The following is a 15,439-nucleotide window of genomic DNA, read 5'->3' on the forward strand; positions in this document are numbered from 1 at the left end:
ACACACACACACACACACACACACACACACACACACACACACACACACACACACACACACACACACACACACACACACACACACACACACACACACACACACACACACACACACACACACACACACACACACACACACACACACACACACACACACACACACACACACACACACACACACACACACACACACACACACACACACACACACACACACACACACACACACACACACACACACACACACACACACACACACACACACACACACACACACACACACACACACACACACACACACACACACACACACACACACACACACACACACACACACACACACACAAAGTCTTCTACACGCATGCATGTAAGAAGGACTCTGCAGCATGTCCATTAACCTCTTTGCACGTCCTCATTTGCCCGTTTTGCCTTGATCATATTCTCTTTTTTTGTATTCTTTTTGTCTTATTCTAATGTATCACTTGTTTTTTCAGGTACATTTATTTTCAGATTTTATGCATTTATTTAAAAGGCATCAAATCAAACCTTTGTCTTTGTGTTTCTGCCTAGTTGATCACAGCAGGGTGAAGCTGACGCTAAAAACAACCAATCAGGACACAGATTATGTCAATGCAAACTTCATTAAGGTAAAAAGCTCCTTGTTGTTTCAGTTAACAGTTAAATGTATGTGGTGTAACACGCTTTGATGACCACAGAAGAACATTTAGAGTGTATATTACGACAACAATCAGTGCAGATTTTAATAACGCTGTTTGTCTTTTTTTTTTTTTTTTTTTCTCATCAGGGTATGGATGGCCCAGAAGCCTATATTGCAACTCAGGGCCCGCTTCCGAACACTGTCATCGACTTCTGGAGGATGAATTGGGAGTACAACGTAGCTGTGAGTATAGCAGGAGGAAGTGGAAAGAGATGTATACCGCACACGTGTGTTTAAAGATTACTCACGAAAGTGTAACATGTAAACATTTTCAAATGATTATTCAGCATTGCATTCAGAAAGCAGGATGGAGAGCAAGGAGAGCTCATGTTTGAATCACATAGAGAGAGAGACAGAGAGAGAGAGAGAGAGAGAGGTGTGATCAGGCTTAACCAGCCCTGAGGAAAAAGCTCGAGATTGCAGCTGTGATAATTACTCTTGTAGTATTGAAAAGAATTCCATGAGGCGTTAATGTGACAGTGACGGATATAAATCATGTAAAGTTTAAGCTACTCTACTTCCAACGATAGAAACTACAGAAGATGTAGAGAAAGTTTGTTTTTTCTTCAGTCTTTGAACCTTTTTTTTCGCCTTGAAATTCCCACATTTGGAAATGAGTGTAAATATTAATAACAACCCTTCCTGTTTGTGTTACTGCAGGTCATTGTTATGGCTTGTCGGGAGTTTGAGATGGGAAGGGTAAGCCTGACAAATTTGTACTCATGTATTTTTACTTGTTTGTATTATTGCATGGATGAAACTTGTTTGTACACTAGAAGTGGGGACAAATAAATTGATTTATTCTGACTTGTGTTGGGCCAATTACTTTAAAATAATAACAAGTAGCAGTTATTAGTTACTCTTATTAAAAAGTAACTGAGTTATGTCATGATGAATGTAACCTGGGAAAGTTGAGATTTCTTTATTTTTTTTGCTTGAGTACTCATTATGTTCACGTAAATATTTTACCGATTAGATCTCTTAACAGACACAATGGTTAATATGAAACACGTCGCCCACAACGTACCTCAGCCTATACATAGTTTGGCTCCCAGGTCATATCAGAATCAGATTGGTTTTTTTTATAGCCAAGTACATTTACACATTCAAGGAATTTGGTTTATTGGTGTAAAAACAGTTAACATGGAAATAAGGCTAAAATAAAATGAAATAGAATATAAGAAGCAATTACCTGTGTATGTATATATATATATATATATGTGTGTGTGTGTATATATATATATATATATATGCGTCTGTATGTATATATATATATATATATATATATATATATATATATATATATATATATATATATATATATATAAAATTGAAAAAAAAGTCAAATATAAAGAATAAAAAACAAAAATGGTGTAAGAAATGATGTAAGAAAATGAATGTAAAGTCCAGTGAGCGTTAATGTAACACATACAAACAGTTTCAGCCTTCATGTCTCTGATGTTATAAAGCATAAATCAAGCCTGCTGTTTTGCAGCGTCCTTCTGTGCTGATGTCAGTGTAACCTCGACCGCTGAAGCATTGTCGACGCACCTTTATCTTGTGTTGTTTCACATTGAGTATTACATGCTTTACAGTTTTAGTAATTGAGTATGGAAAGTAAGTGGATATGTTACCAGTAACTGTAAATAGTAGTGACATTAAAGTGCTCAAAACTGGGCCTGACTGCTTCTGATAAAACAGTTGAATCATCGGGACCCAAAAAACAAGCTCACTGCAAAAACAGGAGTTGGATGCTAAGTGGTTACAAGATTTCTTAACTTTATTCCTATGACCATGATGACATGAAAAAAGGAAGATTGTCCATCCTTGATAGTTATATTTAGTATAACATGTATTTAGTCACTGTCATGTCAGTTTATTTCAAGAAATGAAGTTGTGTTGTTTCTCTGGTATTCTGTTTGCAGCAAAATCTAACTCCTGTTCTTCTCTGCTCAGAAAAAGTGTGAGCGGTATTTCCCGCTGGCTGAGGAGGAGCCCATGAGTTTTGGCCCTTTCAAAATCTTCTATGTGAGTGGACATATCTGTACTATCACAGCTGTGTGTAAATAGAGAAGGGGGAGGGGTCTTGTTTCTTATTCTATTTTCCCCCCCTGCATTTCTCACATTTTGTTCTTCTGACCGTTTTAGTCATGCTTCTCTCTCTCTCTCTCTCTCTCTCTCTCTGTTTTCTAGGAATCCGAGCAGGCCAGAACAGACTATGTTATCAGGACTCTAATGGTGGAATATGAGAATGTAAGGTTGTTTCTTACTTACTATCAGTGTGATCTTTTATTTTGATCTTTTCTTTGTTGTTTATCACTCAGCTGTTTTCCCCCTACGGCATTTTCATACAAGTATAAAACATCTATTTATTAATATTAAAAAGGGCTTTTTGGGGGGAATTGATTTACTAGTCTGATTTAATCTGTTTGCAAAATGATATATTCATAATCCACTGTCATATCAATATGTAAGTTCTTTTTCTGTGTCAGGATTTTTATTTAATTTTTTGGAACAGAATTTTGTAAAAAAAAATTGACACTTGTGCTGTCATTCGATTTGAAAAGAAATGGATCCAACTAGTTACAGGCTTTGTAATTATTAATTGCAATTAATAGGAGAAGCATTGGAGGTTTCTAGTTGTTTATATCTTCCATTTTAATTTTACTCTGTTCAATTCAGTAACTAATTACACACACACACACACACACACACACACACACACACACCTCTGTTCTTTCTGAGTTCAATTAATCAGTGTTCATTGTTTGACATGCTATATTTCTGTAGATAATTAACAGAAATTAACACATTATTAACATTATTTAAAAAGCCATAATTAACACAAAATGATTCACATCAAATCTTCTCAAATCCAGAGAACATCAAGTAATATTTTATTGGAAATCCTCGCCCACACATTCACCTTCTCCTCTTGGCTAGATAACAGAATTTGCAGCGCTTCAACAGCCCTCCATCTTTAACAATGTCCCTTTGTATGTCACCCTGTAGGAGAGCCGGAGAATTACACAGTTCCATTATATGAACTGGCCAGATCATGACGTCCCCTCATCGTTTGACTCCATATTGGACATGATTGGACTAATGAGAGAATACCAAGAGCATGATGATGTCCCTATATGTGTCCATTGCAGGTACTAACACTGTAGACTCATATTTGGAGTTATTTTCTCTTCAGCAGTGTTGTTGGCGCGTTGCAGATAAAAGAAATCTAAACGTTGATACAGTATAGCTGAACGATATCTCGCACTGATATTGCTCTTCTTACATTGTCTTCTGAATGAGTTGATTCATTAGACTGCCAGGGCTTTTTTTTTTCCTGTGTGGAGGAGGTAAGAATGTGCAACAGGTGGCAGCCAGTTGGGGTTTCTGCATTTTGAAATCGACTTTCAGCATATCAGAGAAACGTTTCAGTCATAGTAAGACCAACACATCAAATCTTGGCAGATTCTAAAGTTTATGTTTAGAATTAACACATAATGGTCATGTGATGGTTTCTCGTTCAGCAGATGTCTTTGGCAGGGTTTCCCTGTGAAGCACTAAATTACATTTCCAAAGTTTTACTGTGTGGTAAACTTATAGCAATTGAAACTTTGTCCATGGGGGCCATAGGTTCCTCTCACTCGAAGACAATGTGCAGGATCTAGGACCGTAGCTAAAGACATGTAGTCTGTTAGCCAGCTAGCTGACACGGGTGCTAAAGATGGCAGTGGCACTGACCTTGTCGATGGATACCAACAAGATAAACTTGTTAATGGATGGAAAGTTTGCAGGCTTGCAGACAACTCTGGAAAATCAGACGGGGCAGATCCAAGAGTGTTTCACACGCATTGGAGAGGCTGAGAAACGTATTTCGGCCCACAGAAGATGAGTCCTCCCTTCAGTGGTCTGTGAAGTTGATGGAGGAACGTTATGACGACCTTGAAATCTGTAGTAGGAGAAACAACATATGGATCATCAGGCACGGAGATGACCTCTAGGGCAGACAGGCACCGCATCATTACCTTATCATCATTACCCGAGGTGCTTGGTTTTTGGGCCAAAGGACAATGTGAAGATCGACTTTACACTCCGGACAGCTGGCAAGCTGACCGACAACCGACCCTTGCCTGTGGTGATGAAGCTTAACAACTTTAGTGATAAACACAAGATTCGAGTGGCATGGGAAAAAGGGCCGCTGCGGCACGATAGACGTGCTTTTTCCATCAAGCCGGATTATTCACCTAAAGTTAAAGCTGCTCATCGGGAATTTGATAATGACTGCCAGCAGCTCATTGAGAACAGTTTAGCAGATTGGTTCAGATCGTTTTTACTTTACGCTTCACTAACAAAGGCTAATCTGTGGATCAACATCGGCCAGGATCACTCCTTTAAGACACACCAGGACATGGAGAAATTCATCACTGGACTTGGACCTCTCCCCCCTGATAGCAAAATATTCTCAAAAGTTAATTTGGGTCTTTTGCCAAGTCCTATTTAACCTGATCAGACCGGATTCATACAGAATCATCTTCTCATCTTTTAACATTGGAATGTGATTCAATGTACAATTCAACATGGCGTAGATTTGGAATTGGGAGGTAACTTACGTATTAACTGCAAAAGGCAAAACCTCACGAAAGAGGTCAAAGCTTACCTGTTAGCTTAACATTTTGTGAGGGTCTAAAGCAGGGATGTCCAAAGTGCGGCCCGGGGGCCATTTGTGGCCCTTGAGTGGATTTTTTGTGGCCCTTGACTTCAAATCGAAGAATCAGAAGATTTTGGCCCCAGGCCTCATCAGATGGCATATTTCGTTCTTTTTTTTCTTTTTCATGTTAGCGAGGGAGACCTATAAAAGCCTGACTATTCTTTACAAAAAATTAGAACACAACAGTTTCCCACTGCAATTAGTTATTGTGTATTTACATTATTTTTTGAAGAGGTCGAAATACAAAAAGTTCCCTCCAATATTTAAAAAAAACAAATTAAAAAACCCTGTGGCCTGTGAGCCATTCTAACGCAACAATTTTGGCCCGCAAGACAAAAAGTTTGGACACCACTGGTCTAAAGGGATATTAGTAGTTTCTCTGTGAGGGAGTATTTGAGAAAGTATGCTGATATCTATCTGTGGGAATGCTGACTTTATGGTAGCAGTTCAGTTTTTAAGTTTTGGAAGTCCAAAAGGCATTAAGGTGATTTTGAGATGCATTTAATTTGATGGTATTATCATGTCTTTACAGCAATTTCAACTCCAGTTTGACCTTCCTAAGGAGCTTTTTTTATTTTTTTGGGTACTTGAGGGATCGTCACTTTATTAGAAAGCAGAGTCTCCCCTTCCGCAACACTCCTAAATTAAGGCCCAGAACCTTTTCTTAAATGAACTGCAAGAACTCCTCCCATTTTATTTCCTCCTTTTAATTACCTGCTACATGACACTTGTCCAATAAGCTTCTGTAATGTCCAACGTGAACGGAAAAGGGAACTTGATAATGAGTACATAGAAGACGACTGGCAAGAAGCTTTGAACTGTATGAAAACAGTGTTTTCTTGCAATAGACTGAGGGGAAACTACACACCAAATTCTTTATAGATTACACATAACACCTACCATCTGGAATAAGATGGATGTAGGCCTTTCATCCCAGTATTTGAAATGTCTCAAAGAGAGAGGGGACTGTAGTCATCTCTTTTGGCAGTGTAAACGCATGTCACGGTTTTGTGTCCTGTATAGCAGGAGAGCTTAGTGGGCTCCTGATACTTAGCCTGCCATCTTAGTATGTGTCAATCCCCTCTCTTAAATTTAAATAGCTGGATAAACGTTTACTTTTGGCAAGCACATGTGTAGTGTTGAGGTGGATCAAAGACAAACCTCCCGCTGTAGTGATGTGGGTACAAAGATCTTTCCTGTACTGACACACGAGAGGATTAGTGCAGTGCTGAAGGGCAATGAACAGTTTTTCCTGACCACTTGGAAACCACTCATGGACTACCTCCCTGCGGAGAGTCTTGATTTGTTGTCTCAAATATTCTCTTACCTGAATTGGAAGCCTTCTGGACTGAACGGGGCGCTGAACGTTCCCAGTCAGACTGAGGCTAGATTTAAATTGAATGGACTCTAGCAGATTAATAAAACCTTGAGATCAGCATGATGGGGTACCTTATGTCTCATTTTGTTTGATTTGTTTGTTTTCACTTTGTCTGTTTTGGCTTCTTTTTGTAGTGGTTGATTTTAGCTTTGTAACTAACTTGTGTTCCTCATGTTGAATACTGTTTGTTTTTGAAAAAAAGAAGAAAAAAAAGAGAATTTAGCTGACATACAATTAAGATTTGGTTAACTTTTTTTTTCTTTTTTCAAACATGTAATTGTTTCAGTTAACTAATGCTGTTTTAAAATCTGCTGCAGACTGTTAACAGTCAAAACAACAAAAAAAATCACAGATTCCCTGAGCGTCACACTCTGGTCTTCTGCTGCACACATGCTTGGGTGTTCGCACACTCACTGACACTCACTGTCCATGTGTGTGTAATCAGCTATAATGAGCAGCCTGAGGACACTTCCTGGTTCCTCTGTTACACAGCGGGACTTCAAGCTGCCTCTCTGCATCTGTAAAGAGGCTTTGTGCGGGTTGAAGTGGCCTCGCTGTACTGTATGTGTGCGCAGGAAACTGTGCTCGTTAGAGCAGCAGAAGTCTAGGACAGAATGAGATAAAGTTTTATGATTGAACGTGCCAGACCTAATGCCGCATCACGTCAGCATTTGTGCAGCTCCTGTCTCCATCCTGTCTGGACCAGCATGTCTTTTTGCATTCAAACATACAGTACATGATATAAAGGAGTGTGTGTTTAGGTAATTTAGTTCTGTAAAAGAAGACTGTTTGACGCTGTCCATACGTGCCTGTTCTTCTGTTGAATCTCATGTGTATGATTCTGACGTTTCAGTGCAGGCTGTGGGAGGACAGGCGCTATCTGTGCTATCGACTACACTTGGAATCTCCTCAAAGCTGGTGTATGTAAACACACACATTCCCTACAAACACCTTAAAAGTCTCCTTATTAATACACTCACATTTAATGTTACAGTACTATACAAGTGAGTTTAAAATGAGATTTACTTGTTTTTTTGCTTTGCTTTCTATTTAAGAAAATACCCGAAGATTTTAATGTTTTTCGGTTGATCCAAGAAATGAGGACGCTACGACACTCTGCTGTTCAGACCAAGGTTTGTATTCGCTTTTAATAATTTACTTGCACAAAGAACGGTACTTTGCATTAATGCAGCGCTGAGGTTTTTTTTAGGCTAACTAAAACACAACGTTTGTTTCTTGTGTCACAAAAAGCTGAGGAAGAAATAACTAAATACATTTATCCAGTGCATTAAATCAACAGCCTATTACACTGATGAAAAAGACAGGTTGTTGTACTGCAACGTGACAGAAAACATTACAAATGGATCACTCTCACTCAAACAACAGGTGAAATACCACACAGGTCAAAAGGACATTTTAATGCACATTTAACAGACTTGATTTCATGCATGTTTGTTACCATAGTTACGCTTAGGAAGTTACCTAAATTATAATAACAAATCTAACCTAGGGTTTGCATGACATTTCTTTTACATAATTCACAATTTATCTCAGATAGCAGCAATTATGTTCCTACACTACCAAAAACTTTTTGTCTTAAGCCTCTCCACTCCTGCTTAACCTGCTGCACACTGGTTTAACAAGCCTGCTCAGCAGTGTGTGTCTTTCTACAGTTTTCACATGGGTGTGTGCTTGTTTCATTTTTGAATTTTCTACAGATACTGGGGATTTCTCTCATGTTTTTCGACATTTATTTTGAAGTAAATCTATCTCCAAGCTGAAGTTGTCCTGAGAAATGAAAGTGTCTCGCCTTAACAAAGCGCTCGGCATCCTGTGACGTTATGCACCTCGTTTGTGGCGTTTCCCGTTTCCTCCCACACATTTGTCCTGACATTGAGAGCGCTGTTTGATTAGGTCATGGAATAACCTTGAGACATGCTGACACGGTTTTGAAATCTGCTCTGAAGGATTAACTGTTTGGTTTTTTTTAAACGCAGTGCAATACAGTTACTGCTGTACCAGGAACATTGTGAGATGCAAGTGCATAAGTGAAGGTCCTTCTATTGTTACATTTAAAATTACATGTTGGGAGACCTCTTCTTCAACTTTTGCTGTATGCCACATTCTTTTTTTATTTTGAAGAGGACATATATTGCATATTTTTCACCTTTTTAAACAGTCCACTATTCCCTAAAATGAAACATTTGTGATACGCTTTGGTCAAAATATAACATGAATCAAGCACCGGAGGATGTTTGTGACCCTGTTTTAACAAGCTCTCTCAGAACGCTCCGTTTTGGCGCGCGTCTCTTAAATACAATGATCCTCCCCCCCGAGTTTTACATTTTTTATTTATTTATTTTTTGCTCAGAGTCTGGAGTCCATGGGTGGAGATTCTAGGGGATGGGAGTTTTTTTAATTTTTTTTTACCAGAATTCAACTTGTGATGTCACAAACTGAGAAAATTTGAAACTGAGCATTTTTCTGTGTAGTAAAACTTACAAACAAAGGACTTGATGTATTTATTTTGCAAATTTTGTGGGTTGAAAGACACTCAGGTTACCCAAGTAAATGTTCAAAAGCCCTGAAAAAGAGGATTTTTCAACATATTTTCCCCTTTAACTTTGCCTTCAATGTCTCTTTCCAGGAGCAGTACGAGTTAGTTCACCGAGCGATCGCTCAGCTCTTTCAGAAACAACTACTGCTACTGGAGAGTCCCACCAACACTCAGATACATGATGGCATGGTATGAAACAAACACACACACACACACACACACACACACACAGACACACACACACACACATATTTTGGTTGCTGTCTGGTGTTAAAGAAAGACAGGATGTCGCTGAGTAACACACTTGGAGTGGGAGTCGGGGGGAGGAACACAAATAATTAGTCACAGGGGAGGACGACGGAGGAGAGGCCTTTCTGTAAACTTACACACAGTGTCCCAGAGTTTGTGCCAAAGATAGAGTGAAGCAGGGATGTCTCTAAGGACTGCATACCGTTAGACCTGTTTTGAAAGAGCCTGAAAAATCTTTGGCCTGTCGGTCACCACTGCCCTCATTCCCAGTTACTTCACTCTGTCCTCTTTTGCCCCCAAACACACAACAGCAAACACACCCCATGGTGTCCTTAATTACACGTTTCCTTTCAATAACATTAAAAGAAGAAAAAAAACCTAAATCTTAACTTATTGAAACAACATACAGTATGTTGTTTTCAGCTGATTTAAACTTAAAGTGCAGCACTGATGACTTTGAGACTGTTTTTTTTGTTTTCGAGTTTGTTTGTTTTTTCAAACTCAGTGCTCAAGCATTGCAGGTCAAACTGACCCATTTTATGGAGGGGAAGTAACCATCTAGTTTTTGAAGCTTGTGCTGCTACTTGCTTCTTCTTTGGAAAGAAACAAAACAAACAACCTGCTATCCGTGGGGAAATGAGTTAAGACTACAACACTGTCAGGTAGAAATGCTAAGATGAAGGAAGAACAACACACAAAGAGAGACCAATGAGACAGTGTCGCATGACTGACAAACCCTGATGACACAGACGGCACAGAGAGACGATGAGAGAGCCCACTGGCAGCAATCAGGAGTGGACTTCCTGCTTAGGAAGCTCTGATGACATCGCCCCATTTTTTCCCATCATGCAATCTGAGTCTGAGAATAGACATGCATCTTTTTAGAATGCAGAGACCCTTGTGAGAGTGGGTTACACGAACACGCGCTGAACTCTGTTCAAACCAAAAAGACTCGGGCACACTAAACTGCTCCATTTAATCTGGGTGCTTGTAATCGGTTGTAAAGAATCGGGATGGTGGACATGGGGGAAGACGAGAACTTCAACTCAACTTCTTGCCTGCATACACACAAACGCAGTCATCAAAACATAATCCATTTTCTGGACTGACTCAGTCCATGGACGCAGTGACTCATGTCCATTCAGCCATTGTTAGTGACTAAAACTCCCACATAGGTTCCCTCAATGGCAGAATGAACAATAAACCTACACATGCACACATCCCACACCAAGCTCTCTACTTGCACGCTTTGTTTGCACGAGTTTTCCCGACTAAATCATTCTAATAATAATGGGCATCAATGCACAGCTATATGTGCTAAATCTAGTTCCCATTTAGTCACAGCTGAAGTTGGCCAGTCATCTTCTCATCATCAGAGTTGAGAGGTAGTCAAATTAATTAGTCAAGGGGGAGAGAGAGGGAGGAGGAGGAGGAGGGCTGAGAGGAAGAGCAAGGGAGGTGAAGAGCGTCTTTCAAAAACAAGTATAACCCTTAAGTTAGACTTTTGCTGCTTTTCACGCTGAAGCCGTTCCCAGCTGTCATTGGGCGAAACGACTCGACAGTCAATCACACAGCTGACAGATAACCAGCCACACTCACCAATGGGCACTTTAAAGCAGAAGATGTTTCATTGAACATGATTAAGTTATACAGCTCCAAGTGCAGGATGAGTAGTCGTCATATTTTAAATCTTATCCAGTCAATACAATCGATCAGACTTTTTGTATACTGCCTATTCATAACAAGGAAGTTTGATAAATTTAGAATTGTTTTTTGCTTCTGGGAAATAAAAACTCTACCCTAGATGTAAATGATAAAAAAAAAAGAAACGTCATGTGAACTTCAGTACAATTATGTCAACGTGAATATAAAATCCTTGACTTACTGGGTTTATTTCCTGTTTCTGCATCCAGACGAAAGTAGTCCAGATAAAGCAAGCCACCAATCAGATGATGAGAGATGGGACACGCCTCCTCCCAAACCACCCCGCATTCGCAGGTGAGTTTTTTTTTTTTTTTTTTGCCGTTGTTTCCTGTGTAAGCTTGTCATCTCAGAATCAACAGAATAACACAAAGATTGACGTGATTCAAAACGTGAGAATCTGAGCTCATCCTCCACACAGAATGAATGAACAGACTCACAAAGGAGTGAGCTGGAGGTGTGAAGTGGCCCAACACTGCTCACAGTGGGTGTTGATGTTTGGTGGGAGGATTGTTACAACAGTTTCCGTGAAATACACAATAAAAACATATTAACTGACCAAACCGAGGCAGCTTTCTTTTCTGTTTTCTAACACCTCGGCCAGCTTCTCCAAACATATGAGGTCCCAGTCAACCCACAGATCAATCCAGGCCTCCAATTACAGACAAGATAGGATAATCACCTCACAAACGGATCAATTGACGGTGTTACAGCTGCAAAGCAGGAGAACAATTCACCAAGTGAACGTCTGTTTTCACACTGTCTGCTGCGACGGCCTGAAGAGGAGCTGTTTTGCTTGATGTTTGTGCAACAGTTCCTTTAAAACTGCTTCTCATCTTCTCTTCTCATTTTTAATCTTGCTCGATGTGCCCAGCAGGGGACGTGATCTACTTCTTCTCCTCAGCAAATTCATCTTCAGGCCCTATTCCTATCTTCTCATGATTAATGCAAGACAAGAAGCTTTTTTCTTTAATGAGTGTACACTTCACAACTTTTGAAACAAACCAGGTACAAGATAGCTAAAGAGTAACCTCAGAACTGCAGCTTTGTGTAAAAGGACTTATTTGCCGATGTGACACTGACCTTTTATTAGAAAGCATTGACTGAAAAGTTAAGCTGCGTTCAGTGTAAATCGTTTGCTCTCTGCTTCTCTTTGTTAATTCACTTATTTTCTGCCTTTATTTGAACAAACCTCTTTAGTTTGATTCATCAGACTGTAACTAGGAAGTTGTTATAGAACACTTTTACTAGTCTTAGTTTTGCATATCTGCAGACGATTTGTTAGTATTTAGGGTACAGAGGTGAAGTATTTCATGGTTAGCTCCTCAACCTTACCCTTAATGGTACCATAAATATCTACAGGAACATCAAGCTAGTGAGGAGGAACTAATGAATTCATTGATTGCTATAAGCGTACAGATTTTCACCCCTGCTGCCCTTCTCTTTCTTTTCTTACTCTCTCTTCAGAAAGAAGCCAGTTTGATAGAAAAGCAAAACGAAACATTCCCAGAGCTTCTTATGCTGGGAAGTAATCTCTTGTCTGAAACTTTCTTTCCTGCTCAAAGTAAAACATTGAAAAGTTGAACTGCGGCCAAATTAGGAAGCTGGAAATCCTGGAAATGGGGCAGAGCCAGATATTTTGTTTCCCATACTCCTCTCTCTCTCTCTCTCTCTCTGTCTGTCTGTCTGTCTGTCTGTCTGTCTGTCTGTCTGTCTCTGTCTGTCTGTCTGTCTCTGTCTGTCTGTCTCTGTCTGTCTGTCTCTCTGTCTCTCTGTCTCTCTGTCTGTCTGTCTGTCTGTCTGTCTGTCTGTCTGTCTGTCTGTCTGTCTGTCTGTCTGTCTGTCTCTCTCTCTCTCTCTCTCTCTCTCTCTCTCTCTCTCTCTCTCTCTCTCTCTCTCTCTCTCTCTCTCTCTCTCTCTCTCTCTCTCTCTCTCTCTCTCTCTCTCTCTCTCTCTCTCTCTCTCTCTCTCTCTCTCTCTCTCTCTCTCTCTCTCTCTCTCTCTCTCTCTCTCGTGTGTCATCCCTCTGTTAATTTCAAGGCCTACTTTAAGCCCAAGAGTGTTCCTAGCATGGTGAGAGCTATTTTTACCAACATAGTCCACATTCAGTGGTCCACACCCCCCTGGGTCACTTCAGCAGTGTGAGTGTGGGTCTCGGGAAACTTCAGTGTTTGTGTGTATAAAACAGAGAAAAGTACTGAGCGATAACATGCTGTCAGTGCAATGTAAATTCCCCAAGGTGCAAAAAATGTTTTCATTTATCTGGTGTTCCATCAGCTGCTGTGCTAACGCCATAGATATGACCATAGCTACTACACCTCCCTCTCTTCCATCAGCCCACACACATGTTATTATCAATCAATCAATCTTTATTGATGTATCGCCAATTCATAACAAGTGCTGTCTCAAGACACTACAAAAAGCAGGTAAAAGACCTTAATCGTTGCTGAAGGTGTTCGGGTTCTGATGTCGGGGTTTTGTTGTTGTTGTTGTTGTTGTTGTTGTTGTTTGGGTGTCTTTATCCATGGGTTGCTCTGTTGTTGTGGTGTTTGGGTTCTTATGCTGCGTTTATGCTCCTGCATGTATCCAAGCAATTTATGAGCCCGTGTTTTTAAAAGTGCTATACAAAACAGATTATTATTAGTAGCATATTGGAAAAGTTTTGAAACTGTAAAAGGAGCATTAAACACGTAATAGTGCGAGTAAATGTGAGTGAGATTACCTTTTAAAAAAGAGAATCACAGTTGTGCTGATGAAGGATGCTCTTCACCTGCAGCTTCATAGGCTCACTCGATAATTTGAAACATTTGCATGATCAGGGATGTAAATCTGTGTGAGGTGTGCAGTTCACAACTCTTCATGGTCCTCTAAAATAATCTCTCTTCAAAACGACCTGAAACCATTTTTTTTCCCCTTTTGAACTTTCTTGTGCATCTCACCACTGAAAACCAACCTGCACTCTTATTCAAAATGCAACATGTTCCCTCTGGAGAATACATGTGTGGAGGTCACAGTGTGCTGGTTGTGGGTGGTGCTGATGCATAAATTAAAAATTCAACGTGTGTTTGTACTTTTAAGTCTTGTCATGTTGTGTATGTGTGTGCTGCAGGCAAAGTTGGCTCTTCGGCAGCATAACAAAAAAAGAGTGTGGACGATAGTGTGTTGTTATCTCTCATGGAGAAAGTGAAGGCCCTTGGTGTGCGTGATTCGTGACGTGAGATGCTCTTGGAAAATCGTTTGGCTTTTTTATTTACAGGTGGAAGCAAATTGAAGAAAAACTGCAGAAGCATTAGAAATTATTTAAATGTCAGTCCAAATTTCACACGTCTCAGCAGATTGTATGTAATATAACGCTGACTAATGCATATATATATATATATATATATTTGTATGATATGAAGTGATCTAAACGGTACAGTTTTAACTTCACTTATGACTTACACAACTGGGTTCATCTTCTTTTCCTTTATACCAGTCTCTACTGATACATAAAGGTGTAGATAAACACAGAATCCCTCAAAGGTGTTAAATCATGAATAATGTATGAATATATGTAGATAAAGTTAAAGGGCCTATATGTAACTATAAAAAAACTTCGCTTGAAGTGCCTGACGCGTGGCCGTCAGACAAACTACCTAACAGCCCAAGGATTGATATATAGCTACAAGTTATATATGTAAATTTTTACATGATGTTGATGCTTGTTTGTGTACATACGAGCATGTGAGGGAGAGCGAGCAGCAGTTCACCTGACGGCCATGCGGTCTCACTACAAAGGCAGTGTTTTGTAAAGTAGCATATCGCACTTTCAGAATACATTTTCATCTTTGAAAAAGCAGTGACTAAGAATGTAACACCTCTAAAAAAGTATCTTGAGTCTGTCTTTGGCTCCCACGCTTATGGGATATCGACAACTTGTTAGTGTTTTGAAGCTTCACCACTCATATTTAATTCAAGGAAAGAAAATAAAGGAAGCTAACACAGGGTTGACCATTAAATAGCAGTACTCTGTAGACTTGTTGGTTATTGAATACCAGATGTCGTCATTCATGCACTGCAGCTCTCTGATGCGTTTCATGCCTCTGACCTCAATTTCCTTTTTCCCTGCTTAATATCGCTTATTTGTTTT

At 39.7% G+C, this 15,439-nt stretch overlaps 1 protein-coding gene across 4 annotated transcripts in view; it reads left to right on the top strand.

The window, feature by feature from the left end:
- The window catches only part of ptpn12 (protein tyrosine phosphatase non-receptor type 12), a 46,742-nt gene that overhangs the window by 19,605 nt on the left and 11,698 nt on the right, over window positions 1–15,439 (top strand). For all 4 annotated transcript variants that reach the window (XM_079334833.1, XM_079334834.1, XM_079334832.1 and 1 more), the window contains exons 3-12: window positions 570–646; window positions 805–900; window positions 1,378–1,416; window positions 2,674–2,745; window positions 2,911–2,970; window positions 3,730–3,872; window positions 7,657–7,723; window positions 7,859–7,936; window positions 9,451–9,549; window positions 11,522–11,607. In XM_079334833.1, coding sequence (XP_079190959.1) covers window positions 570–646; window positions 805–900; window positions 1,378–1,416; window positions 2,674–2,745; window positions 2,911–2,970; window positions 3,730–3,872; window positions 7,657–7,723; window positions 7,859–7,936; window positions 9,451–9,549; window positions 11,522–11,607 — 817 coding nt within the window. The remainder of the gene's footprint in view (window positions 1–569; window positions 647–804; window positions 901–1,377; window positions 1,417–2,673; window positions 2,746–2,910; window positions 2,971–3,729; window positions 3,873–7,656; window positions 7,724–7,858; window positions 7,937–9,450; window positions 9,550–11,521; window positions 11,608–15,439) is intronic.

The sequence above is a fragment of the Symphodus melops genome, assembly GCF_947650265.1.
Source record: "Symphodus melops genome assembly, chromosome: 22".
Taxonomy (NCBI): Eukaryota; Metazoa; Chordata; class Actinopteri; order Labriformes; family Labridae; genus Symphodus; species Symphodus melops.